Source organism: Corvus moneduloides, chromosome 26 (genome assembly GCF_009650955.1).
Source record: "Corvus moneduloides isolate bCorMon1 chromosome 26, bCorMon1.pri, whole genome shotgun sequence".
Lineage (NCBI taxonomy): Eukaryota > Metazoa > Chordata > Aves > Passeriformes > Corvidae > Corvus > Corvus moneduloides.
In genome coordinates, this window is record NC_045501.1 from 1,470,199 (window position 1) to 1,496,958 (window position 26,760).

Sequence of the window (26,760 nt, forward strand, 5' to 3'; positions counted from 1 at the left end):
CCCCTTGGGGTCGGTGGTCCCCGAGACCCCCATGGTGATGGTGATCCAGAGACCCCCGTGGGGTGGTGCTCTCCAAAACCCCCGTGGGATGACCAACCCCGGGACCCCCGTGCGGTGCTGCCCCTCCCGGGGGTTCCCCGCACCCCTTTCCCCGGGGGCTCCTCTCGGGTGGGCTCCGGGGCTGCGCGGCCGGAGCTGCCCCGGTACCGTGCGGGCGCTCGGGCTCCCGGCGGCTCCCGGCGGCTCCCGGCGCTGTTGGCTCCGGTCCTCCACGGAGCAGGGGGCAGAGCCGAGCGGCTCCGGACCGCCCTCCGTGTTCCGCTTCCTGCCGCCGCCGCCGGGCAGGATGCGACCGGCCCCCGCCGCCCTCCCGCCGCCAGCCCAGGTGAGCACCGGCGACCGGCACGGGACGGGGGTCCGGCCCCCCGACCCCCGGCCCCCGCTGCTCCGGGAGGTGACACCCCCGGGGCGATGGGCTTTGCCCCGCGCGGGGGATGGAGACCCCCGGGGTTACCGGGGCAGCCCCGTTCCGGTGCGAGGGGTCGGTGCTGATCCCCGGCAGCAGCCGCGGGAGAGAGCCGGGAGATCCCCGGTGTCCTCCCCTCGGTGCTGGGGGCGCGGAGCCGCCGGTACCGGTGCCGGGGTTATCTATGGCAGCGTGGTTATCTGCCGGTGCCGTGCTTACCGGCGCCGTGGCCGTCGGTACGGCGGTGACCGGTGCCGCCGTTACCGGGACGGTGATCACGGGTGCCGGGGCTTGGCCGCCGTCTCGGGGTTATCCCAGGATCCATCCTACGGCAGCGGCCGGCACACATGGATGCCCCGTCAGGGACAGCTCCAGGGGGGAGGGCAAGGCCAGGAGAAGCTTCCCCGTGCCTCAGTTTCCCCCTCTGGAATCGTGAAGGGCAAAGGGAGCAAACGCCCTGCCGGGAGGGCGCGCGGTCACGCCGGGGTTCGGAGGAGTCATGTCCCAGCTCGGGGGTGCCAGATGGGCCAGGGGTTGGTCCCGGTCTTTGTACCGGTGTCACCCTGCTGCCTGTGCCACGGTTGCGCCGTGGTACCCGGTCCGTGGGGCGGCGGGGCCGGACTCTGGACCCGGACCGGGCGGTGCAGCCGAGATAAAGCTGGGAGGGTCAAAGGCTCCGGCTCACGCGGAAGTTTCTGGGTGCTGGCAGCGGTGCCATGCAGGGTCCCCCGGGAGCTGGGGACAGCGGGATCCCTGCCGCCCCCGGTCCCTGCGAGGCTGCAGATGCCGTCCCCGAGCTCCCTGACCTGCCGTCCCCTCCCCGCAGCGGCTCCCGCCGTGACGGCCGAGCTCGGACCCCCGGCCCCGCGGCCCGGACGGGAGGAGGGGCTCGGCTCGGTGCCCGTGGCCCCCTCTGCTCGCCGGCCATGGGCAGCCACGAGAAGGACCCGTCCTCTCCGAAAAGAGCCCTGTCCCGCTCCAACAGCACCGTGTCCTCCAAGCACAGCAGCGTCCAGCAGGTTGGATTTGGGGGGCTCAGAAGGACCTTAGGATGGCAGGGAGGCTTTGGGGGCTTCCCCCTGCTTTAGGATGACGCCCCATGTGGGTACCTGCCTGGGGGCAAGGTGGCCTCTGGTGCTCAGGGACCCCCCACGCTGATCCCGGTCTCTGCAGGGCTCGGAGAGCTGGGAGGTGGTGGAGGAGCCCCGGGCGAGGGGCAGCCCCGGGCAGGAGCCGCAGCGGCACGAGGGGTACCTGCTCAAGAAGAGGAAATGGCCCCTGAAGGGCTGGCACAAGGTAACAGGCAGAGCTGGCACCAGGAGCCGTGATCCCAGCTGGTCCTGGCACGATTTGGGAAGCGGGGGGCTGGCTGCAGGGGCTGCTCTCTGCTCCTCCCCCCCCCAAATAAAACCCTTCCCCCTCCATCCCCAGCGGTACTTCGTGCTGGAAAATGGGATCCTGAAATATGCCACCACGCGCCAGGACGTGAGTGTGTGCCCAGGCTGTGGCCACGCAGCCTCCCCAGGGGCTCAGGGCTGGGGACACCCCCGTGGCCCCCCTGAGAAAGGGGGGGTCTTCCCCCTGACAGGGGTCCCTGGGCTCCCCCAGGTCCTCAAGGGCAAACTGCACGGTGCCATTGATGTCCGGCAGTCCGTCATGTCCGTCAACAAGAAGGCGCAGAGGGTTGACCTGGACACGGAGGACAACATTTATCACCTCAAGGTGCCACTGGGGAGGCTGGAGCTGGGGTGGGGCAGGGCTGGGGACATCAGGTCGTGTCCCCCCCAACTCACCGCTGTCCCCCAGATCAAGTCCCCGGAGCTGTTCTCCAGCTGGGTGAGCAGCCTCTGCAGCCACCACCACGGCGAGCGGCCGGAGCCGTGTCCCCCAGGGGGTCCCACGGGGACCAACGTGCAGGTGGGTGACAGCTCGGGGTCACAGCGCCAGGCAGGCTCTGGGACATGGCTCCTGACAGCGATGCCCTCTGTCCCCTGCTGCAGGGCCAGTGGACACGGATCCTGCCTTCGGGCAGTGCCCCAGCCCTGTCCACACTGGCCAGCTCCCGGGACAAGGTGAACGCCTGGCTGAAGGACAGCGAGGGGCTGGAGCGCTGCTCGGCCGGTGAGAGGGGGCCCGAGGGGGTGTGTGGGGCCGGGCGGGTGCCCTGTGCCCCCTCCCTGATCGGGCTCGCTCTGTGCCCCCGGCAGAGCTGTCCGAGTGCCAGGCCAAGCTGCAGGAGCTGACGGGAATGCTCCAACACCTGGAGGCCCTGCACCGCATCCCCTCGGCCCCGCTCATCTCCGGCAGCCAGGTGAGAGGCACAGCCGGCTGAGGGGGTCCCACGCCTCCCATTCCTGGGGAGGGTCCGGCTGCAGCCCCCTCCTCTCCCTCACAGCCCTCGGCCGCCACGGAGAGGCCGAAGAAAGGCCGGAGGACCACCAAGATCTGGTGCACGCAGAGCTTTGCCAAGGACGACACCATCGGCAGGGTGAGGGTGAGCTGGAACCCACCCTGAGCTCTGCCAGTGCCTGGGCACGGAGCCCCCCCGGGTGACCCCGCTGACCCCCGTGTCCCCCCAGGTGGGCCGCCTGCACGGCTCTGTCCCCAACCTGTCCCGCTACCTGGAGTCATCGCAGAGCCAGCTGCCCTTCAGCCTCCCCCCGGAGTACAGCCAGCTGCAGCGCAGCTTCTGGGTCCTGGCCCAAAAAGGTGGGATGGGGCGGGGGGCTGAGCCTTGATGGGGGTCTCGGGGTGGGTTTTGGGGTGCTGACCCTCAGCCTGACTCCCGCCCGTGTCCCCGGCAGTGCACGGCTCGCTCAGCAGCGTGGTGGCCGCGCTGGTGGCCGAGAGGGCCCGTCTGGAGGAGATGCGGCAGGCGCTGGACCGGCAGTGCCCGGCCCCTCGTCCTGGCAGCGCCGGCACCGCCGTGGTGAGGGAGCGCAGGGGACCTCGGGGTGCTGCTGTTGGGGTCTCAGCCGGGTGTTGGGTGACCCCCTGTCCCTGTCAGCCCTGTCCTGGCTGGAGGGGACTGTCCGGAGGGGCTCGGCTCAGCGTCCCCCTTTCCACAGCCCGCCCTGCGCCGCTTCCACTCCCTCTCCGTCTCCTCCGACACCACCCTGGACTCCTTTGCCTCGCTGCATCCGGATGAGGTCAGGGGGGTGGGCTGGGGTGAGCTGGGGGTACGGTGGCCCCCCCTGGGCTGGGGGCTGAGGCGGTGGCTGTCCTCGCAGCCGGACGCGCTGCCCGCCAAGGGCCGGGAGCAGCAGCTCTCCAACCGCAGCATCGTCTCGCTGGCCGACTCCCACACCGAGTTCTTCGATGCCTGCGAGGTTTTCCTGTCCGCCAGCTCCTCTGAGAACGAGGTGAGGGGGCTTGGGGAGCTCTGCTGGTGGGGATCTCTGCTGGTGAGGGGGCTCTGCTGGTGAGGGGGCTCTGCCGACCCCCACCACCCCTCGCTGCTCTGGGTTCATCTCTCCCCTCTCTCTCCCCCGTCCCACCTCATTAGCCGGCCTGCCAGCCGCTTCCCCTGTCCCCCCCAGACCCTGTATCCCCCCCGGTTTCTCCCCCAGCCTCCCGCAGCCCCCTCCCTCCCCGCTCTCGGGGTCTCCGCAGACTCTGAGCCCGGTGGCGGGGGCCGGGTCCTGCTGGGCCCCCCCCCGCCGCACCCACCCCCCCTCCCCATCCCGACACCCCCAGCCCATCCCAGGATCCCGGGGCTCATCCCACCCCTTTGGGGGGGCGCTTCCCGCTAGCGCCCCACCCGCCCCCTCCGTGGGGTTCCCCCCATATCCCCCCCATCCCCCCGGGACCCCCGAAGCCGCCGACGGTCCCTGCGCCTTCTCAGCCGTCGGAGGACGAGTCGTGCATCAGCGAGGTCACCACCAGCGTCTGCGAGGAGGCCACCGAGCCGGGGGGGCCGGGCCGTGCCCCGACAGGTACGGGGAGCACCGGGGAGGGCACCGGGGAGGGAGTGGGCACCGGTGGAGGTGGTGGCTTCGCCCCCCGGCAGGTGCGGGAAGGGGGAACCGAGGCGGGGGCAGCTCTGCCTCCCGACACGGGAACGGAAAACACCGGACGAGGGGAACCCGGCGGGAAGGGGCAGCTACGGGGAGGGTTTCACCGCGGAGGGGCACGGCTCCATCCCACCTCCCCGCTGCCCGGCAGGAGCGGAGCGCCCGGGAGTACCGGCAGAGCCGCCGTCTCTGGAGCCGCCGCTGGAGCTGCCGGGGCCGGACCCGCGGCGGAGGAGCCGCCTGCCCGCGCCCCCCGCGCCCTCGGGGGACGTGAGCCTGTGGGGGCTCCTGCGGAGCAGCGTGGGCAAGGATCTGTCCCGCGTGGCGCTGCCCGTGCAGCTGAACGAGCCGCTGAACACCCTGCAGCGGCTCTGCGAGGAGCTGGAGTACAGCGCGCTGCTCGACAGAGCCAGCCGCGCCCGCGACCCCCGGCAGCGCCTGGTGAGGGGGGGAGAGCCGGGGGGACCGGGGACACGGGGGGCACGGGAGGCTTGGGGGCCGTGTAGGGGGATCGAGGGCACAAGGGGGATTAGGGGAGCTCGGGGGCAGGGGGGCAAGGGGAGGTCGAGGGCAGGGGGGATGTGAGGGGCTCAAGGGGTCAAGAAGGAGCTCAGGGGGCCACAGGGGGCTCGGGAGCGAGGGGACGTGGCTTGGGGACGTGAAGGACTTGGCGTGGGTATTGGGAGGTTGTGGAGGGCTTCGGAGACACGGAGGGGGACACGGGGGCACTTGGGGGGTTTGAGGGGCCTCGAGGGACACGAGGAAGCTCAGGGGACAAGGGAGTAGGGGGAGCTCGGGGGGCGCTGGAAGTTTGGGGGACATGGGGGTACTTAGGGAGTTTGAGGATCTCGGGGACCCGAGGGAGCCCGAGGACACGCGGGGACGGGGAGAATTTGAGGGTTTAGTGGGCTCAGGGGCGCTTGAGGACACGTGGGTCTCCTGGGACCTGTGGGAACGGGGGAGGACACGCGTGTGCCTGCCGCGGGTGTGGTGACAGCGGCGCGCCGGCTGCGGTGACAGGTGTACGTGGCCGCCTTTGCCGTGTCCGCCTACGCCTCCAGCTACTACCGGGCGGGCAGCAAACCCTTCAACCCCGTGCTGGGCGAGACCTACGAGTGCGTGCGGCCCGACCGTGGCTTCCGCTTCATCAGCGAGCAGGTGCGCACTGGGGGGACCCTGCGGGGACACCCCGGAGCCGGACGGGGCCCTGGCATGTCCCTCCTTGGCCTTGCAGGTATCCCACCACCCTCCCATCTCCGCCTGCCACGCCGAGTCCGACAACTTCGTCTTCTGGCAAGGTGAGCGCCTGGGAGGGCGTTGGGCAGCGGGAGGTTCCTCCCAGGGGACCGAGGGTTCTCACCTCCTCCTCCTCCTGCTCCTCCTCCTGCACCCCCAGACATGAGGTGGAAGAACAAATTCTGGGGCAAGTCCCTGGAGATCGTCCCCGTGGGCACCGTCAATGTCCAGTTGCCCAGGTGAGACCCCGGCCCCGCGGGTGGGCTCCCCGCCATCGCCTCCCCCGTGCCCGCCTGCGCTGTGTGTGCCCACCCACGAGCGCGGTGCCCGCAGGACCGGGGACCACTACGAGTGGAACAAGGTGACCACGTGCATCCACAACGTGCTGAGCGGGCCCCGCTGGATCGAGCACTACGGGGAGGTGCTGATCCGCAACACCCGCGACGCCTCCTACCACTGCAAGCTCACCTTCTGCAAGGTGTGCCCTGCCACGCCCTGCCACGCCCTGCCACGCCCTGCCACGCCCTGCCACGCCCTGCCACGCCCTTTAGTGCCCAGGCTCCGCCCACCCACTGTCCCTGACCCCACCCCTCTTCATTATCACGGCCTGGCCCCGCCCCTTCAGCTGTGGTGCGGCCCTGCCCCATCACCGACTTGTTAATTAAACATTGTCTTGTTGCCCCACCCCTTATCTGGCCCCACCCCTCACTTACGCCCCCGCCCCTTCCCAATAGCCCCGCCCTTTCCTGGTGGCCCCGCCCCTCTTCATGCCCCACCCTTTCCCACGGACCCCACCCATAACAGCCCCGCCCTTTCCCAGCGGCCACACCCTTTCCCAGTGACTCCACCCTTTCTAGAAGACTCCACCCATCACTCCTGGCCCCTCCCTTTCCAGTAGCCCTGCCCTCTCCCAATGGCCCCACCCTTTCCCGGCGCCCACGGCCTTTCCCCATTACTCCGCCCTTTCCAGAAGATTCCTCCTCATGGCCCCACCCTTTTCCCAGTAGCCCCACCCTCTCCCAATAGCCCCGCCTTTCCCCAGCGGCCCCACCCTTTCCTGCTGACCCCACCCCACCTTCCCGGCCCCGCCCTTCTCCCCGGCCACCCCGCCCACATCCCGGTGGCCACAGGCTCGGTACTGGGGCGCGGGGGCCAACGAGGTGCAGGGGGCCGTGCTGAGCCGCAGCGGGACGGCCGTGGAGCGCCTGGCCGGCAAGTGGCACGAGGGGCTGCACCGCGGGCCCGCCCCGGGCCAGTGCGTCTGGAAAGCCAGTAAGGACCTGGGGGGATCACCCTGAGGGGGTTACCCCATCCTGGGGGGTGTCTCACTGTCCCCACAACCCCCACCCCCACACAGACCCCATGCCCCGCGACCACGAGAGGAATTACGGCTTCACCCAGTTCGCGCTGGAGCTGAACGAGCTCACGCCGGAGCTCCGCAGGGTCCTGCCCTCCACGGACACGCGCCTGCGGCCGGACCAGCGGTCAGCAGCGTGCCGGGGGTGCGGGGTGGGGCGGGCTGGGGCCGGCCAGCTCGTCACAGCCGTGTCCTGTGTCCCCCAGGTACCTGGAGGAAGGGAACGTGCCGGCGGCCGAGGCGCAGAAGCGCCAGATCGAGCAGCTCCAGAGGGACCGGCGCCGTGTCATGGAGGAGAACAACATCACCCACCAGGCCCGGTTCTTCAGGTCTGGGGGGCTCCCGGGGCTGGGGGAGCCGTGGATCAGGGGGATGTGGGGCTCTTGTGGTATGGGGAGACCCTCTGGGAGTCCTGAGAGCACCCCATGGCTCAGGGGTGTGTGGGGCTCTTAAGGAATCAAGAAACCCCCCCTGGGAGTCCCCGCCATGGTTGAGGGAGATGTGGGGGTTTTAAGGGAATGGGGAGGCCCTCTGGAGACCTCATGGCTCAGAGATGCGTGGGGCTCTCAGGGGATGGGAAAACCCCCCTGGAAGTCCCAAACGTTCCCCCCCTGACCCCATCCCCAGGCGTCTGACGGATGCCAATGGCAAGGAGTCGTGGGTCACCAACAACACCTACTGGAAGCTGCGCCTGCACCCCGGCTTCGCCCACCTGGACAGCGCGGTGCTCTGGTAGCGACCCCCAAACTCGGGGGGTGCTGAGCCCCCCCAGCTCCTCACAGCAGTGCCCAGCAGCGGGGCTGGTCCCCCCCGCCCCCTCTGAGCCATTTTGCCGCTGTTTCAATAAAACTGTGATATAAAAATGGGAAGGGGGAGGGGGGCGCACTGGCAATGCCTCCCCCCCGCCCCGGGGCAGAGCCTTGGGGACAGCTGAGGCGCTTTGGGGCAGGGGCTGGCAGTGCCCCCCTGCCCTGGGGGCACAGGAGAATGAGGGGGGGGGGGTTAAGGGGGTCGCAGGGTGCCCGCGGGCGGGAAAACCCCACGCCCCCCCCCCCCCCCCCAAAATGTGCACAGGGGCTGCTCTAATAAAGGCTGTGAAGAGTTGGGGTGTGCACCGAGATTCCTTGTCCCCCCCCCCCCCGCCCGCATCACGGTCCCCGAGGGGCTCAGGACCCCCCTCCCCGATCAGCACGAGTCCCTTAACCCCCTCCCCGTGCCTCAGTTTCCCTCCCCACATGCACAGAATTGACCAGAGCCGTGTCCCACAGTGTCCCCTTTATTGCGATATGCTGCTGCCCCCCGCCCCACACCGGGCGCGGGGGGGGGGGGCCTCAATAAATACTTCAGCATTAACTCCCCTCCCCTAAAAACCACCGACAACAAAAAAAAAACCCCTCACCACCATCCCCCCAGCCCGTCCCCTCCCCGCTCGCCCCCGCGGCCCCACCGGGGTGGCACCGGGGGCTGATTGTCTGGCTGAGCCCCCCCTCTGCTCAAGTCGTCCCAGGATATGGGTGTTAAATATGGGGGTGGGGGGGGGGGGGGCGGGGGCACACAGAACCCCTTTGCACCCAGATTTGGGGCGCCCGGGGAGGCTCTGACCCCTCCCTCGCTCCCCTCGGTGTGGCTCAGTTGCCGTAGAAGCCGTAGTAGCCCCCGTCGGCGACCGGGTCCTTGTCGTAGAGGTCCCCGTTGCGGGGCGGGGGGGAGCTCTCGGTGCTGGAGGGGTAGGGGGACACCCGCCGCCGCTTGCACTCGTACAACCCCGAGTCCGACGAGTCCCCCGAGGCGACAGCGGCGGGGGGCTCGGGGGCCCAGCCCTCCACCTCCTTGCCCTTCTCCTCGCGGGGCTCCCGGTACCAGCCCAGAGCCGCGGCGCCGCCCTTGGGGCCGTACTGCCCGGGGCTCCAGCCCCCCGGGACCCCGAAGCCCCCCGGCCCCTCGGGGTAGTAGGGCAGGGGCGGGTGCGGGGCGGGCGGCAGGGCGAAGGGTTTCACCCCATAGGGCACCATTTTGCCCCCCCCGTAGCCCCCGTCGTAGCCGCCGAACTCCAGCGCGCCGGGGGCGGGGGGCTGCTGCGGGGGGAAGTACCAGTGGGAGGGGTCTTTGGGGGGCAGGGGCAGCGCAGCCCCTCGCTCGCCCCCGAAGAAGCGGCCCGGGGGCAGCGGGTACTGCTCGGGCAGGAAGGGCTGGAAGCGGGGGGCCGGCAGGAGCTGCTGGCAGCCGGGACCCTCCGGCGGGGATGGGGTGAAGCGGTCGCTCTCCGAGGCCGTGTACATCCTGGGGAGGCACAGGGTGGGGTTTTGGGGGGGGGGTCTCCCGCCAGGTGAGGCCGGGGGAGAACCGGGGAGGGGCAGGCGGGAGGAGGAGGGGGTGGGGGTGACACTCACGAGTCAAAGTTGTCCCGGAATCCTTTGGCGAAGGGGTTGTGGTCGATCTTCAGCTGGGTGATCTGGGGGCACGGGGAATTGGGGGGGCTGCTGGCAGCTTGTCCCTCCTCCGGGATGTCCCCCCCCTGTCCCTTTTCCCCCCGAGCAGCCCCCGACCCACCAGAATCCCATCCTTTGCCGGTGCAGGGGGTGCTGAGGGGGCTCCTGGGGGTGCTGAAGGGATTCAGGAGGGGGTACTGGGATGTGTGGGACAATCCTGGGGGGGACAGTGGGATGCTGAAGGGATTCGCGGGGAGGCTCTGGAAATCTGAGGGGATACGGGCGGCATTGGGAGGCGTCTGGGATGCTGAAGGGACGCAGGGGGAGGTCCTGGAATGCCGAGGGGATGCAGGGGATGTACCTGGGATCGCAGAGTTGCTGCAGACAGGGGGAGGCCTTTGGGGTTTTCCTGACGCTGAGGACACCTTAGAGGGTGCTGGGGGGGGTTAATGGGGCTGCTCTGCGGGGGTTATTGGGTTGCTGTGATGACACTGGGATGATTACTGGTTCCTGGAGTTTCTGTGCTGTTGGGGGATTTTTTTGTGGGGGGCCTACACCCATGCTCGGGACGGGGAGGGGGATCTCGTACTCACGTCGGCGTTCTGGTAGGCGGTGACGGCGATGAACTGGGTCTCGGGGAAGGCGAAGGTGTGGGTGTGCGGGGAGGGGTACCCGTCCTCCCCCTCGCCCTCCTTCACCTCCGTGACGTGCAGCCGCGGCTGGTACTTGTGCAGCGACTGCAGCACGATCATCTGGGGGAGGGGGAAAAGCGGACAGCGGGCGGTCAGGGAGGGTCCCAAGAGGAGCCGGCCCAACCTGGCACGGCGGCGGGACCCTCCCCTCACCTGCCCGACGTTGTTGGAGGCGCCCTTGTTGTTGGTGAGCTTCAGCTTCCCGAAGGAAACCTCCTGCCGCATCCAGTGCGCGCCCGTGTTGGGCGAGTCGGGGTGCAGGTAGAGGCGGTTCCCTGGGGGACAGCGGGGACAGCGGGAATAGCGTCACCCCCATCCCGGCACCTCCAGGAGGATGAGGAAGGGGATGGAGAGCCCGTACCTGGCATGTTGCCCTCGGCTTTCCCGCACTGCACCCATTTTCCGCCCTGGTAGCGCCAGTGGTGTTGGTCCACCAGCACCACGTCCACGCAGACGTTGTAGTGGGCCACGGGGTTGAGCCCCGACAGGTTGAAGCTGAGGAAGGGGAACATGCGCCTGGGGAGGGAACAGAGGCACAGGCACCGTCAGCCCTCCCCGCTCGGCCCTTGGCACACAGGGCAACTTGAAGGGGCGGTGATGGGGAAACTGAGGCAGCGCGGTGCCCACCCCCCTCCCCAACCCCCCCCTCCCCCACGGCCGGCTGGGTGCCCGTGAGGAGCTGAGTGACCCCAGCAGCTGGGGGATGCTCTCGGGGCCGATCCCCCCCCTCCCGGTATCTTCCTCCCCCTCCCCAAGCACCTTCCGGATCGGAAACCAACACCGCTGCTATTTCGGGCTGGGCGCCAGCCTGCGCCAAGGGCAGGAAGGGGACACGATGGCACGGCCGGGGGGCACCACAGGGCTGCAGCTGCCACCCCCCCCCGGGGCTGCACCCCGCGTCCCCCCGGGTGTCCCCTCAAATCGCCGTGCGAGGCTGGGAGATCTCTGCTGCCTGCTCTGTCCCTCGTGTCCATCACTGACCACTCGCCCCAGTGGCCCCAGTAGCCCCAGTGGCCCCAGTGGCCAGCTCAGGTTCGCGGCGCGGCCTCCAGCCGTGGCCTCGGGCACCGGTTCAGCCCCCTCCGGCCGGACTCGGCTCTCCAGCCGTGGGATTTTGGCGGCTTCTGGAGCTCTGATGGCCGGAGCTGGACACCAGCGTCCCCCCCGCTGCCCGGGCACGCCGTTAATGTCACCCCCACCAGGGAGCCACCCCCTCGAACCCACACGCGAGATCTCCCATAGGCAGGGAATGAAGGGGGATTAATCCCGAATTCCTGAGGGGAGAGGGGCTGGGAGGGGTGCGAGGAGAAAAGGGAAGGTCCGGGAGCTCACGGAGCCCCGGGAGCCGGGCGGGAGCGGGCGGGGGATCGGCCGTGGCCCCCGCAGGAAGCGGAGCTCGGGCAGCGCAGGGGGAGCGGTGTGCAAAGAGCAGTGGAAAGAAAAGTCAGCGGGTGCCGGCTGACTCAAAATTGCCCTTGCGAGAGAGTGGGGAATAGAAAAAGAAAGAGAAGAAAAGAAAAGAAAAAAAAAAGGAAAAACAGAAAGAGAAAGAAGAAAAAGGAGAAGAAAAGGAAAAAATAGAGAAAAAGATTAGGAAGGTTAAGAAAAAAGAAGTGGAAAAAAGAAGAAGGAAAAAAAGAAGAGAAAATAGGAAAAAATAAGAAAAAAGAAGATAAAAAGAAGATAAAAAAGAGAACGAAGAAGAAAAGTGAAAAAAAAGAGGAAAAAAGAAGATAAAAAAGAGAACGAGGAAGCAAAAAGGAGAGAAAAAAGAAAAAGAAGAAGGAAAAAAGAAGAGGAAAAAATGAAGAAGAATCAGGAGGAGAAGAGGAAGAAGGAGAAGAGGAAGAAGACTAAAAACAAGAATAAGAAGGTAAAACCAGTAAAAAGAAGAATAAAAAGAAGATAAAGATAAAAGATAAAGAAAGAGATAAAGATAAAAAGAGAACTAAAAAGAGAAAGAAGCAGAGAGAGCAGCAGCCGTGGCGAGGAGCCGCACGTGCTCCCCGTGTCCAGGACGGACGCTGGCCCTGAGCATCCCGGCTCCCCCAGGGGTCCCCCCGAGCCCTCGCAGACCCCCGTTTTCCCCTTTGTGTCCCCAAAGGAGCCGTCCCAGCGGGCTCGCATCTCCTCCGGAGCGAGCTCGACGCGGCTGCTCCGAGGAAAAAGGGGGTTCCAGCCGCTGATAAAAATTGCAACCGCATTAAAAACCACCTCGGTGCCGCCGGAGCCCTGAGCCGGGGTGCCGGCTGCCCCCGGGGCGAGGTCTCAGCGCGGCTGCTGCACCAGCCCGAGCTGCTGCAAGGAGCAGAGAGGAAGAAAACAGCTTTTTTTGGGTGGTTTTTTTTTTTTTTTTTTTTGCCCTTTGCTCCCACAGCGCGTTCTCCGGCGCTGCCAGCGGAGCAGCCGGCGCGGCTCGGCGCTCACACGCTGCTGCTGCTGCCGCGGAGAAACCGCACGGGGCCGGCCGGGCACGGCAGGGTGGGGGCAAGACCCGAAACCGCGCTCGCCTCGCCTTTATTTTTAAATCCCCAGGCGCTCGAGCTCCGGCTCGGGCAGGACTCGGGGTTTGGTCACTGCGGTTTGGGAGGTGCCCCCGGAGGGCTCCCCCCACCAAGTCGGGTGGGCACCGCTGGTTTCACCCTCGGAGGGTTTTGTTTCGGGGCTCTCGGGGTTTGTCCCTGCGTGAACCCCTCGGTTCGGGGCGTCGCGAGGGCCACGGAGAGATGGAGACACCGAGAGAAAACACCTGGTGACACAGGGGACATTATGGGGACACAGGGAACAGGGACGGTGTCCAAGATGGGCCCAGGTGGAAGGAAAGGAGATCCAGGAGATCAAACCCTCCCAGGCAGTGGAGCCTCCCCAGCCCCCCGGCTCCGGCAGAGCACGGGGGGGGCTGCGGCTTCCTGAGCCTCCTCCTCCCCCGATGGCAGCGCAGGGACCGCAGGAGCCACCACGGCCGCGTGGGACGTGCCCCAGCCCCCGCTGCACGGCGGCGTGGCACAGGTGTGGGGCAGGGGGACATGGCGTGGTGGCACGGCAGTGCGTGGCACAGTGACACGGCACGGCCGCTGGACATGGCACGGTGACATGGCACGGTGGCACGGCAGTGCATGGCACGGTGACACGGCATGGCTGCTGGACATGGCACGGTGACATGGCATGGTGACACACCAGTGCATGGCACGGTGACACGGCATGGCTGCTGGACATGGCACGGTGACATGGCATGGTGACACACCAGTGCATGGCACGGTGACACGGCATGGCTGCTGGACATGGCACGGTGACATGGCACGGTGGCACGGCAGTGCATGGCACGGTGACATGGCACGGCTGCTGGACATGGCACGGTGACATGGCACGGTGGCACGGCAGTGCATGGCACGGTGACACGGCATGGCTGCTGGACATGGCACGGTGACATGGCATAGTGGCACGGTGACATGGCATGGTGACATACCAGTGCGTGGCACAGTGACATGGCATGGCTGCTGGACATGGCACGGTGACATGGCACAGTGGCACGGCAGTGCATGGCACGGTGGCACGGCAGTGCATGGCACGGTGACATGGCACGGCTGCTGGACATGGCACGGTGACATGGCACAGTGGCACGGCAGTGCACGGCACGGTGACATGGCACGGCTGCTGGACATGGCACGGTGACATGGCACGGTGGCATGGCAACGCACGGCACGGTGACACGGCACATCTGCACGGCACAGCTGCGCTGCCCGGCGTGGGGGACAGGGCACAGCTAAATGTCGCAGCGCAGCAGGATGCGGTGACAAGTCACAACACGGCTGCACCAACCCCGCCGAGCTGCCAGCCGGGCACTGCGTGTCCCCAGCCCAGCCTGCGGGGGACAGCCACTGTCAGCCCCGAGAGCCACTCCCGAGTCCCCCCAAAAGGCGCTGCCAGCTCTGGTGTTCCCCCTCCTGCACGGCCACCCCTCAAATCAAAGCCACCGTCGCGTTTGCCAGGTGAAAATGCAGCTTTTGTGTCCCCAAAGCCACCCCCAGCGTCCTCTCCGAAGGCAAAGCCATCCCTTGCGTCCCCAAATGCAAAGAGAGTCCCTGCACCCCGCAAAAGCAGTGCTGAGTCACCCCGAGTGCAAGGACAGCCCTTATGTGTCCCCAAATGACGGGGACAGCCCCTTGCGTCCCCTCGAAACACAAAGCCAGCCCCTTGTGTGACCCCAAAACACAGGCCCAGCCCCCTGTGTGACCCCAAAAGGCAACGCCAGCCCCTGCGTCCCCTCAAAACGCAAAGACAGCTCCTGTGTGACCCCAAAAGGCAGGGCCAGCCCCTGTGTCACCCCAAAAGGCAGGGCCAGCTCCTGTGTCACCCCAAAAGGCAGGGCCAGCCCCTGTGTCACCCCCAAAACGCAGAGCCAGCCCCGACTCCACTGCAGAACCCAACGGCAGGAATTCCCCGGGCCCGTCGCTGTCGGGGTGCCGGCGAGTCCTTGGGGGTTTCCGCAGAAATCCTGCCCTGCCGAACCCCAAGAGCCGCGGGGGACGGAGCGGGGACGGGGACCGGTGTGGGGAACCAGCAGGAAATTATCTGCACCGGAGTGGTTGGGGTGGGATGGTGTGGGGTGGCTCAGGACAGGACGGGGTGGCACAGGACAGCAGGAAAGGTGCCAGCAGGGTAAATCCCCGTGCCTGGCCAGGTTCATCCCAGTGCCACCATGTCCCCCTCCCCACCAGCCTCAACTCCTCCCCAGGGGTCCACGGGGGGCTGAGCCCCATCAGTGCTGAGGGACCAGCGGGATGGGGCTGCTGAGCCAACAGCGGGATGGGAACGCGTCCCCTGCCCTGCCCCGCAGCCCCCCAGCCTGGCAGGTCCCTGCTTTGGGGCTCAGGTCCCCCTCGGGTCCCCGTTTGGGGCTCACGTCCCCCCTCGAGCCCCGCGCTGGGGTTTTTCCTGTGTGTCAGGCGCGCTGCAGCCCGGCCCTGCACACCGAGCGCTGCAAAAGCAGCTCAGGGTCGGGGGAAACGGATGTTCTGTGGCTCTGGGTTTGACGTTCTCCACAGGCTGGGCTTGCCGTGAGCCCCCCCTGCACAGAGCAAACCCCACTCTCAGCCCCCCAGCCCCTCTGCAGAGCCATCCTGGGGGATGGAGCTGGGAGAAAAATATCCCAAAATCGCCTGGTTTCAGGCTGGCAGCCGAAGGCAGAGGTGCAGCGGGGCAGAGGGGACGGGATCTGTGGGGCCACCCCGATTTCCAGCCCCTCAGCAGCAGCTCCCGACACAGCAGCGAGGGCACTGCCCCAGCACCCAGCTGGGAAAGAGAGGAGAAAAGGAGAAAAAAAGCTGAATTTCAACACATTCCCGGCAAGGCCTGAAGCGTGGCGGGCAACAACAACCATTTGGGGTGCCCGCCACCCCCGCCACCCTCACGGCTGGCACTGGGGATGTACCACCCCATCCGTGCCGGCCCTGGTTCGCTCGGAGCATCCCCGAGCGCAGCGGGGGGAGCGGGGCCGGGCACGGCCGTGGCAAACCAAGCGGCCCTAACGTGTTTAGACTTCCAACACATTAAGCAGGTTGGGCTCAGCATCGAAGTGACACCATCTGTCTCTCGGCCGAGCGAGGCAGCCCCGGCGCTGGGCAGAAAGGGACCCCCTGGGCGCAGGGATGGGGCTGGGCAGGGGGGGCTGCGCGGCAGGAGGGGCTGGGGGGGGGGTCTGTGCCAGCTGCTGGGCGCGCAGAATGGGGGGTGCTGCCCTGTTTCCCCTTGGCACGGGGTTTTTGGGAACCCCTCGGGATGATCTGGTGGTGGCCCTGCCGTGATCCCATTCCCAGCGCGATCCCACTGAGACCCCCAAAGTCTGGTTCCCCTCACCCTCATCACACCAGTGTGCAGCCCAAGGATGGGCTCAGCGTTTTGGGCTCCCCTCGTTCCAAGTCGTGGTGACTCCACGGCCCCACAGGGCCTGTATGGCACCCAGACTCCCCAAATCGGGGTGTTAGCAGAGGCAGGGAGAATTCCAGCCCCCCAAAAACTCCCCAGTCCTCTCCCAGCCCCGGGAACCTGCAGCGGGTGCACACCCCAGGCCGGAGGCAGCACGGAGAGGACAGCGAGTGCCCGGCTGTGGCGTTACCAAGGGCGTTTTTGGCAGCTGGGAGGTGGCCAAAATGCTCCCCCTTCCCTGGTCACACGTGGGGCAGCCGGGCTCTGCCTGCCCCGTGGAGCAGAGGGGGTTTCCACCCCAGAGGAGTGAGCGGAGTGGGTGTCACCCACCCTCCCACGGCGCTGCGGGGTAGCAGCAGGTCCTCGCCACTTGTTGCAGGGCCGAGCTCCGGATCCGGCCCGTGGGTTGGGGCTGGATCAAAGCTGCCTGCGGGCCCCTGGCAGCGACACCACCTCTGCCACCTTCCTGACCCCCCTGTCCCTCCCTGACACAGGTGGGGACAACCCCCAGAGCCTTTTCTCCTTCCCACAAGCCTCAACTCCCCCAGGAAACAACACCAGGGGGTATCTGCGATGCTTTGCCTCCCCCTCACAGGCTTTTCTCCGAACCCACAGGGATGGGCGTCCCCTCTCGCACCCCCAGCCCCACAAACACCTCCCACACTTCCAGTCCTTTGGGGAGACGAGGCAGGACCCCTCAGCCCCTCACCGGGCCAGGGTCCCCGGCCTGTCCCACCCCTCTCACTGCCGGTGTCCCCACCCCCGCACCCCCCCCCTCCTGCCACCCCCGGTGCCTGTGCGGGTCCGGGTGTCACTGCCGGACTCTGTCGCGGTGCCCCGGGTCTCGTTCCCCCGGTGCTCTCAGGTTCCCCTCGGTGCCCCCAGCTGGTCCTCTCCGGTGCCTCACGAGCCCTCCGACATTCCCCCGTCCCGGCACACCCCGGTCCCCGCCGGCGCCCCGCTGCTCCCCCGTGCCGCTCCGTCCCGGTGCGCTCCGGTCCACCCCAACCCCCTCCAATCCCTCCCAGAGCCCCTCCGCCTCCCAGCCCCGGTTTCGCCCGGTGCTCCCCGGCTCTCCGGTCCTCCCCCAGAGCCCCCCCCCGGTCCTCCCGGCTCACCTGCCCTGCTTGGTGATGATCATCTCGGTCTGGTGCTTGTGGAACTTGGCCCAGAGCGGGTAATTGTTGAGCATCACCTGCACCTTCCCGGCCGCCCGGTACCCGGGCAGGGCACAGAGCGGGGGGCACAGCGGGCCCCCCCCGCCGCCAAAACCACCCTCGGCACCCCCGTAACCTTCCACCGGCGGGGCGGGAGGCGGCGGCGCCCGGTACGGCGGGCAGGGCCCCAGGAACCGGCCGCTGAAGCCGCCGGGAGCGCCGTAAGGGAGCGGGGGAGCTCCCGGTTCCGGTCCCCCTCCATCAGCGAAGAAAGCGGCGGAGATGTCCCGGGGGCCCGGCGGCTCCTTGGCGAAGCTGGCGGCGGCGCTGAGCATGGGGGCGGCGGGCCGGGGGGCTCCGGTGCCCGGCTCCAGCGCGCCCATGGACGGGCGGGGGGCACCGGCCCCGCTCAGCCGCTCATGGGGGTCCCCGCCGGCGGCGGCCCCGGGAAGCGGCACCGGTCAGCGCTGCCCGCCTGGCCGGGCTCCCGCCGCCCCCTCCATGCCCGGTAGTGCCGGGGGGGCCCCGAGCGGCGGCGGCGGCCCCGAGGACAGCCAAGAGGGAAGGGGGCGAAACAACGAACGCCGCAAAAAATACCCTAAAACACCCGGAAAACCCCAAAAAATTGCCGGGGGGGGTGGGGGGGGAGGTGCCCTGCCCCGCTGCCGCCGGTGCCCTCACACGCTCCACCTGCCCATCCCCGTGGCCCCGCGCCTCTTATCCAAAGAAGCGGCTCCGCACCGGGAGCTCCGCCCTCCGCCCCCCTCCCCACCCCCGCGGGGGCGGCCACCAACCGGGGCGGGCCGGGGGCGGGGAGGGGGCCACGCAGGGACCGCAACGCGCGGGGAGAGCGGGACGGGACGGGGACACGTGGGGAGGGCATGGGGGACATGGGAGGAGCCGCGGGACTGTGGGACAGGGGTGGGGACACGGGAGGGGACAAGGACGCTGTGGGGAGAGAGGATGGAGTGATAAGGGGGGGGGGGGGGCACGGTCCTGCCCGTGTTTTGGGGTTCTAGGGGGACACAGGGATGGGGTAATTCGGGGCCTCCCCTACTCTGGTGTCACTGCAGTCACCGGAGGGGTGACACGCCTGGGGACCGGCACTGAGGGCTCGGCCCCTTCTGGTCCCCCCTCCCTTTCTGCTGGTTTTGGGGTGGTGTGAGACCCCCGGGAAGCTCAGCCAAGCCGTGCCAACCCCCCGTGCCCATTCCCGTGCCCACCCCGAGGCCAGGCCTTCCCGGCACCTGTCCTTGACCCCGCTGCGCCTGGGGAAGTCCCGGTGTCCCCTGGAGCCACCACCGAGGCATTTGGCTCCGGAGTGGCCGCTTCCCTTGGCAGATGCCCAGCTCGGCTCTCGTCAATACTTTCCATTCCCAGTGGGGCAGCGCCGCGGGAGGGTGGGGGTGGCTCGGTGGCATCCCGCTCCCACCGCTCCCACACCGCACGGAAGCACGAGTGGCACCGCCACTGTCCCCCCTCCTGGCAGCTGGGCTGCTTCCCGTGGGACCCCTCTGGAGTGGGGAGGGGCAGGAGGGAAGGGGGGACGGGTGGGTCTGTACCAAACCCACACCTGAGTCCCCTGGGATCCGGGGTCACGGGTGGGGATCCTCAGGGGTCAGTGGGAGCGTCTGGGGACAGGAATGGGGATGGGGTGGGGATGGGGACAGGGGACAGGAATGGGGACAGGGATGGGGATTGGGACGGGGATAGGGATAGGAATGGAGATGGTGACAGGAACGGGAATGGGGACAGGATTGCAGATGGGGACAGGGATGAGGATGTGGCCTGGGATGGAGATGGGTCAGTGATAGGGACAGGGATGAGGATGAGGAATGGGGACAGCCCTGCTTCCCCCACGGAGCGGCCCAGCTGTGGGCCAGGAGGAAATGGGGAGTTAAGGATGCGCAGGGCGGCCGTAGGGGGTGGATGGACGGGAGGACGGGACTCCCCCGGTCCCCACGGGGAGTCGGGCCAGGGCAGGCGCGGGGCCTCGGGGGTCTCCCGGGGGTTGTGTATTGGCCCAGCAGACACAGCTTAGCGGCCATTCGGGCCGGCTTTTCACCGGTGCCGTCGCTCAGAGGGGTCCCGGCCCTCCATCTCTGTACAAATCCCTCCCTGCTGATCCCCACCACCCTCCTCCCCACACTTTTCCGGCTCCCTGAGGTTCGCAGTGGGGACAGCACCCCCCCGCGCAGCTGTGCCCGCCCTCAGGGGACACCCCCAGACTGCCAGGGAGTTGCCACCCCCTCCCAACCCACCGAGCGGGGACCCCCCCGCCGAGTTGCCAAGTGAGAAAAAGAAGGAAAACAAGGAAATTTCCAGAATTTTGTTTTTCCTAGGAGGGAAAAGAAAGGCCTGAGGGGGGTTAAGGATGGGGGGGAGCGACTCATTAACGGGGGGGGGAGAGCGAGCGCTGCGGCACAAGTGCTCCTGACGTCACCGCGTGCTAATTCATTCCCGTTTTACCATCGCCGCCGAGGATAAATTCACAGGGACACCCCCCCCGCTGCGGGATCAGCCGGCGTGGCCACCCAGAGGGTGTCGGGCTCGCCAGTGTCCCCACCGTGCCCACAGCTGGGGACCTGCCACCGCCATCCCGCATCCCCCCGATCCTGGGGGTGCTGGATGGTGCCGACAGCGGGGTCCGGAGGGGCGGGACGAGGAGTGCGGCCCCGTCCTCAGGATGTCACGCCCTTGAGTCTCCCCCTGTCACGGTAAAGTGACACCAGGGACACTGCAAGACGCGGCAGGACTCCTGGGGAGATGGTTGTCACAAGTGTCCCCGTGCAGGGAGGACTCGCGCAGGGCCAGGAGGGACAGGAGGGACAGGAGCCGTGTCCTGACCGTCACCTCGAACAGCCTCCGACTGTCCCATTGGCCGGTGACAGGGATGCTCTGGGACACCCCGGTCACCTCTGGGACACCCCGGTCACCTCTGGGACACAGCGTCCCTTGGGATGGGACGGTCCAAGCTGCCTGAGCTCGGCCCTCCACGACGAGGGGCCACCAGGATTTGGGGTCCAACCCTTCCCACAGCCCGGCATCCTCACCCGCAGGGCCCTTCCTGGAGGGCAGCAGCGCCGGGACCTCCTCGGGGTTAAATCCCCTCCTTTCCCAGCCCCGTGCCTCAGTTTCCCCTCCGCGGGTGGCTGATGCAACGCGCACGTCGCACACCCGAGCGTCCCCGGGGGGGAGGGGACGGTGGTGGTCGAGTGCAGCACTGTGTGGCCACCCTGCCCGGTCCCTCCTGGCCACCCGTGTGGCTTCCGGCACTCGCCCAACGCCCGCACAGAGGGGCCAGGAGGAAGCGGCTCCGCTGCAGGATACGCCCCGCGGCTGGGGACACACTTGTCACCACGGGCCGCATCCCGCGCCAAGCCCGCGTCCCTGCCCGGCAGGATTCCCGGGATCCCAAACATCCTTGAGCCAGCCCTGACATCGCCCCGTTCCTCAGTTTCTCCCCCTCATCCCTGGCGTCTCCAGCGCCGGCACGGGATGGGGGCTGGACCCTTGGTGGAGGGATTATCCCGGACATCCTTTGTCCCCTGTCACCTCCGGGAAATGTCACCATCCTGCATCTCCCCGCGCGTGGGCATCATCCCTCTGATCCCAGAGCCAAAACCCCGCAGAGGGACTGGGCGGGGGGTTGCAACCAGCCGGCGGTGCAATTCTGAAGTCCCCAAAGTGTCCCCAAACCCCGCTGTCCCCACACCTCGCCCCAGCCCAGCCCCCAGGCAGGTTCCGCGGCTTCCGTGGAAGGACGCGGCAGGAATTTGGCTTCTGGGCAGCGAGGGGAAACTTGGGGGTAATTTTCTTAGTCAATGGCATTGTTCCTGTTTTCATTATTAAAATGAGCACGAGGGCACCGGGCACCCGCGGGGGCTAAATTTGGTCTCAGGGAAAACCAAAAATACTGCCCCCACCCCAGAGGAATTTGCATCTCGCTGCTGCTCGAAGGCAGCGCGGTGACGAGCGGTTCATGGAGGCATGAATTGCAAACCGCAGGGCTCCCGGGCCGGCCCGGCCACCTGCCACCCACCCGGGGGACCCCCGGCCCGGGGCCGCATCCGCCGCCCACCTGCAGCCAGCGCCGGCTGCGAGGGATGGAGCCACATCCTCGGTTCCCCCCGCGCCTCACCCCGGAGCAGAGCGATGCTGGGAGCCCTCCCAGAGCCCCCCCGGGCTCCCACCTTGCAAAGCCCCCTCCTGTCCCACAGTCAGGCCACTCCGAGCACTTTGTGTCCCCCCCCGCAAAACCCGGCCAGGTCCCCCGCCACCAACAGCGTCCTCTGAGTCACAGCGGGCAGGGGAAATCGAGTCACGGGCGACGAGTGGGCAACAGGCAGCGCCAGCGGTGGGTTTGGGGGGGCTCAGCTCCCCCCGTGGAGGGTCCCCCCACGCCGCGGCTCCTCACCCTGCACCCCGGCGTTGTCACCCTCCTCCTTCCTGCCCCAAACCACCCCGCGCTGGCGGGCGGGCGCCGCGCTCCACCCCGGGCAGCCCCGCTTTGGCGGAGCCCCACGGGGGGCCGGGGAGAAGGAGGGGAGCGGGGGGGGGTCGTGGCGAGCCCGTTTCCCGTTGGGGACCCTCGAACCCCCTGCCCAGCTCCTGAGCAGCGCTGGGAGGATGCTCAGCACCCGCGGGAAAGGGGGCACCCAAGGGTGACAGGGGTGGGCGTCCCTTCCCCAGCGCTACCAGGGCCAGGCCTGGGCCAGCCGGGGGTGACAATTCGGTGGCAGCTCCGCGGGGGGGTGCGGGGGGGGGTGTCAGCGGCCCGGGGAGGGCGAGCAGACGGCTCCTTAATCTCGGGGAAGGAAGCGGCTCTGGTTACGGAGCTGCCCTCGGTGTAAAAGGAGAGCGACAGGAAGAAAAGTCATTAACATCGTTCCAGCCGCTGCCATCCAAAACCCTCCTGGTGCTGAGCCCCGCGCCGCCAGCACCGCTGTCCCCCGTGCCCCCCGTGCCCCCCGTGCCCCCTGTCCCCCTTCACCAACGCCGCTGTCACCGCGCCCCCGGGGAGCGCTGGCGTTGGGTGGCACCGGGGGGTCCTGCCAGGAGATCCCCCCAAAAACCCCTCCCCGGGGTAGTCCCGCTGCCGGGACTCGGCGGTGGCGGGTCACTGGTCCCTGCTGCAGCAACGATCCTGTCCCCTCTCCCCCGGAGACTGATCCGCGGTTCGGCTCCGGTCCCTCCTCCTCTTCCTCACCCTGGCCGTGGCAGCCTGCGTGGGAGGTGGCAGCGTGCGCGGGCAGCTTCCCACCGTGTGTCCCTGGCTCGGTGACACCGCGCTCAGGTGTCACCCTGCCCGGGGTGCCCCCCGCGCGTGGGGGATCAATGGCTGCGGGGGGGTGCGTGAGTGTGCTGGGGGGTGTCCGTGGGTGTGCAGAGGTGTGCGAGGGGGCCGGGTGGGTGTGCGGGTGTGCCAGGGACCGTCGTGCGTGTGCAAGGACGCAGCTGTGCCCGTGCCCGTGTGCGCGCATGGGCCCCCCCCCCGCACGCACCCGCCGGGCCGGGGGGAGTCCGTTTCACCCCCCGCCGCCATCCCCGGCCCCTCGCCCCGCTCCTGTACGAGGCGATTTGCTTCAGCCGCAGCCGGATCCTCGGCGAAGAGCCGCGGCTCCCTGGGGAGCGCCGGGGGGGGCTGCAGCCCCTGTCCGGCCGGCTTAGCGTGACGGAGGCGCGGGGGGCTCCGGGCTGGCGCCCCCGGCCCTTCCTCTTCGTCAGCGGGAGGCGAAGGCCGGGGAGTGATGTGCGCTGCCCGGGCGGGGGGACGGCGGGCGAGACACGGGCTACAGCTTCTGACAACACGCGGCCCCCGCGGGCACGCGCGTGTGCGGGATCACCCGCCCCGCTGCCAGCGCCCTCCCCAAAGTCTCCCCCCGGTCGGGGATCAGGGCAGGGGAGGGGTCCCGCGGGCTCGGAGACACGGGTGACGTGCGGACATGGAGGGGTTGGACCCCTGTGGGATGGGGATGAGGATGGTCCTGCCCGGCGGAAGGGATGGAGATGTGGATGCTGCCCCACAGGTACCGGTCCTGCCCCACTGGGATCAATCCTGCCCCACAGGGGACGGTCCTGCCTGTCAGATCCCGTCCTGTCCCACGGCCTCCCATCCAGATCCTGCAGGATCCATAGGGGCCAACCCTGCAGGGTTCCATCTTCCCCCACACAGAGTCTGATCCTGCCCCATGGAGCCTATTCCTGCTTTCCAGCTCCCCATCCTGCCCTGTTTGAAACAATCCTGCCCTATAGGGTCCAGTCCTGCTCCATAGGTTCCCCTCCTGTGCTGCAGGGTCCTGTCCTGCCAGGACGAGTCTCACCCTGACTCCTTGGGGAGTGGGATCCCATCTCACTCTGAAGGGTCCCACCCCCTTCTTTGGGGGCTGATATCCCCCACAGGATCCCATCCTGCCCCAAGGGATCCCATCCTGTCGTGCACGGCCCCATCCCGCTCTGCGGGGTCCCACCCTGCTCTGTGGGCGCTGATCATCCCCAATAGGGTCTAACCCTGCCCCATCAGCCCCAATCCTGTCCCATGCACTCCCGGAGCATCCGATGCGGCTCAGGAGGGTCCGGTCCTGCCCCGGGGGGCGGCGAGGGCCGGGGGAGGCAGCTGGAGGCCGGACAGCGGCGGGCACGGACACTCAGCGCGTGCCAAGCGGCAGAGCCGGGAGTTAAAAATACCCGTGGGGGCCCTGCCGACGGAAGTGGAGGTGTCGGCACCGGCTGCTCGGGGCCGGGGGGGGCCGGACTCGGGTGTCCTGGCCCCCGCCGGCGACCCCCGTACCCAGCACCGGGACCCCACCCAGGTGGGCGGCAGCAGCAGAGGCTGCCGGGTCCCGGCCCCCCAAAAACCGCGGGGCAGGAGGAGCATCCTCGTCCCCGCCACACCGGAGGGGGGGAAGAGGGAGGGAATGAGGGAGGGGGTCACCCCCAGCCCGGCGCGAGCCCCCCGCCACCGCCGCGGCGACGAGGAGGGGGCCGTGGGGAAATGCAAAGTGACAAATGACGCCCCGCGCGCGTTAATTGATGTGACGCGGGGCTGACACCGCGGTCGCACCCGGGGCCGGAGCTCGGGAAGAGGGAGGAAAGGAGGAGAGAAAAGAAAAACAAAAACCCAAACCAACCAAATCCCAATCAAATGTTAAAAATAGGTCACGGGGAAGGAGCCGGAGCCGGTTTCATTTCAGCCGCGGGCTAAAAGGAGCCGCCCGTGGGTCCGGAGGCACCGCGAGAGTCCGAGAGATGACGGGGGGGGGACGAAAAGGAGGGAGGGGGGCGATGGAGGTGATGGGAATGGGATACGCCACCCACACCATGAGCCTGTGCCAGGGCCGTGGGACCCCAGCCCCAAATCCCACCTGCCCGGCACCCGGCTCCTGCGGCCAGGCGGGGCCAGATGGTCCCCAAAACGCCGCTGCAGCAGCCCTGCAGCGCTTTAGGACACCCCCAGTTTTCCCGTGAGGGTGGCCCGGTGCCGGGGTGGCCCCGCGGTGGCCGCAGCCACGGTCCCGGCGGGTCACCGGGAGTTCAGGCTGCCGCTGTCCGTGGCCCCCGGGCGCCCGGCGGGTGCTGGATTTTGGGCCGGCGGCCAGAGCGGGGCCAGCAGCCGCGGGTCGTGTCCGTGGCGGCCCCACGTGTCCCCATGGCCGCGGTGACCCGCAGCAAGAGCCGAGGAGCAGCTCCCTGGGGGGACACGTCAGCCACGGGGCCACCGCCGTGCCTGGCCACCACCGCTGCTGTCCCCGAGAGCCACTCAGAGACCCGGGGACACATTTTCTGTCCCTCCCTCCGCCGCCTGCCCAGAGCGTCACCCCTTGCGTCTCACCCTGGTGACAACCGGGGGCAGGGGGTGCCAGGACGCTGAGGGATTTGGGGAGGGGGCTGTTCCTTTCCACCAGCCCCCCCCTTTGGATGCTCGATCCGGGTGACCCCGAGTTTAACCCCACTTACGGCTCCGGCTGACGCTGCCCCGGACGCAGATGGGTTGTGACAGCCGAGAAGTCCCCCCCGGCGGGCTCTGGCGAGGCGCTGGCCGTGGCGGGGGGGGGTCCGCGAGCCCCGTGTCACGGCGCGTTGGCTCCGTCACCTCCCCGCAGCGAGGCGGCGGGTCCGGGGCGGCCCGCGGCTCCCCGAGGGGCCCGGTGGCACTTGTCTCTCCGCAGCAGCCGTGATGGCGCTGGGCACATGGCAGCCGGGGCTGGGTTTGTGTGTCCCCCCCCGCCGCTGTCATTTGAGGCCGCGGCCCCCCCCCCCCACCCCATGGCTGGGGACGGGGAGGGGGTGACGGCAGAAGGATGCAAAGAGCTGATGCCATCACAGGAATGAGGGACGCTGGGGTGGCGTGGCCGGCAGGGGACACGGCGCATCCTCGGCCACCCCGGGATGTCCTGAGTGTGGAGGGCAGGAGGTCACCGGGCACTGCGGGTGCCACCAGCGCGGTCCTCCCTCCCCAGGCTGTGGGGAAACCTTGTGTCTGTCCAGGAAGAGCATCTGCGAGAGGTCAGGAGCTGCTGGCACACGTGTGGGACAGCGACAGCGGGGACAGGCCTGGCAGGGCAGATACAGGCGGGGCAGGAGAACTGGGGGGATGCAAGGAGCAGCCCCGCTCGGGGTGTGGGTACCCCAGGGTGGGGCAGAGACTGGATTCAGGCGCCTGAGAGTCATGTGGGCACCCTGGAGGGACGCTGGCACCTGGAACACAGCTGGATGCAGGTACCCAGGGGTGATGCCGGCACCTGGAACGCAGCGGGATGCAGGGATGATGCAGGGACCGGGCACCCGGCTGGATGCAGGGATGACGCAGGGATCAGGTACCCTGCTGGATGCAGGTGCCCAGGGGTGACGAGAGGACCCTGGGGTGATGTAGGCACCAGGGTGATGGTGGCACCGGGCACCCGGCTGGGACACAGTCACCCAGGGGGGATGAATGCAGGTACCTGGGGTCGCCTCAGTGTGATATGGGCACCCTTGGGTGATTTGGGCACTTTGGGGTGATCCAGGCACCCCTGGAAGGGGCTGAGCTGAGAGGCTGAAGCAGCGCCGGGCCCTTTGCAGAAAACGCGGGTTGAGATCCGAGCCATGGAGCCCAAGGAGTTGTCCCCAAGGGGTGGGTGGGCACAGCTCCGGTGCCAGCTGGGGTCCCTCCCCCCTCAAGGCAGCCCCTCCATTTCTTATAAACGCCTCTGGTACGGCTCCTCTGTGACACGGCAGCTCTGGGGGTTGTGGTTAAACCCCAGGGCTCCGGCTTTGACTCACACCGGATCCCGGGCACGGAGGGGCCTTTCGGGGCGCCCACGGCTGGAAAGAAACGCTCACTCGGGCAGGAGAGCCGGGCGCTTCCTCGCAGAGCCGTTTCCTATAAACCCCGACGGAGGGGACGCGGGCACGGGCTGCCACCGTGTCCCCTGAGCGGAGCTGGGGGTGCCCTGGAGCATTCCTGGATCCGTGAGGATTCCCTGCTTCGTTGGGATCCATTTGTG

The 26,760-nt window shown here is 68.3% G+C and overlaps 2 protein-coding genes across 9 annotated transcripts in view; one reads left to right on the plus strand and one right to left on the minus strand.

Moving 5' to 3' along the window:
• The first annotated feature begins 149 nt into the window (after positions 1-149).
• OSBPL7 (oxysterol binding protein like 7) lies at positions 150-8,176 on the plus strand. 7 transcript variants are annotated; one of them, XM_032134192.1, is made up of 23 exons: positions 150-385; positions 1,293-1,485; positions 1,631-1,762; positions 1,898-1,951; positions 2,075-2,188; positions 2,273-2,383; positions 2,467-2,587; positions 2,674-2,777; positions 2,862-2,960; positions 3,046-3,175; positions 3,271-3,395; positions 3,535-3,615; positions 3,697-3,828; positions 4,311-4,401; positions 4,631-4,920; positions 5,500-5,637; positions 5,714-5,777; positions 5,876-5,954; positions 6,049-6,193; positions 6,846-6,987; positions 7,073-7,199; positions 7,279-7,401; positions 7,700-8,176. In XM_032134192.1, exons 2-23 carry the CDS (start codon positions 1,393-1,395, stop codon positions 7,806-7,808), a joined length of 2,604 nt encoding a protein of 867 aa, XP_031990083.1. In that variant the 5' UTR covers positions 150-385; positions 1,293-1,392; the 3' UTR covers positions 7,809-8,176. The 7 variants fall into 7 exon arrangements, with proteins under 7 accessions (XP_031990083.1, XP_031990082.1, XP_031990081.1 ...); XM_032134186.1 differs by lacking the exon at positions 150-385 and having other exon boundaries at positions 1,145-1,485; XM_032134187.1 differs by lacking the exon at positions 150-385 and having other exon boundaries at positions 1,145-1,485; positions 2,862-2,954.
• A 438-nt stretch (positions 8,177-8,614) lies between these two features.
• TBX21 (T-box transcription factor 21) overlaps positions 8,615-26,760 on the minus strand; it is a 19,838-nt gene continuing 1,692 nt past the window's right edge. Inside the window, exons 1-6 of one of the 2 annotated variants that reach the window (XM_032134224.1) lie at positions 17,237-17,994; positions 10,555-10,709; positions 10,347-10,468; positions 10,095-10,253; positions 9,463-9,524; positions 8,615-9,352 (exon numbers count right to left, since the gene is read on the minus strand). In XM_032134224.1, the coding sequence (XP_031990115.1) occupies positions 8,701-9,352; positions 9,463-9,524; positions 10,095-10,253; positions 10,347-10,468; positions 10,555-10,709; positions 17,237-17,658 (1,572 nt within the window). In that variant the 5' untranslated portion in view covers positions 17,659-17,994 and the 3' untranslated portion in view covers positions 8,615-8,700. Of the gene's footprint in view, positions 9,353-9,462; positions 9,525-10,094; positions 10,254-10,346; positions 10,469-10,554; positions 10,710-17,236; positions 17,995-26,760 lie in introns of those variants that run through there. The other variant, XM_032134225.1, reaches the window with a different exon arrangement.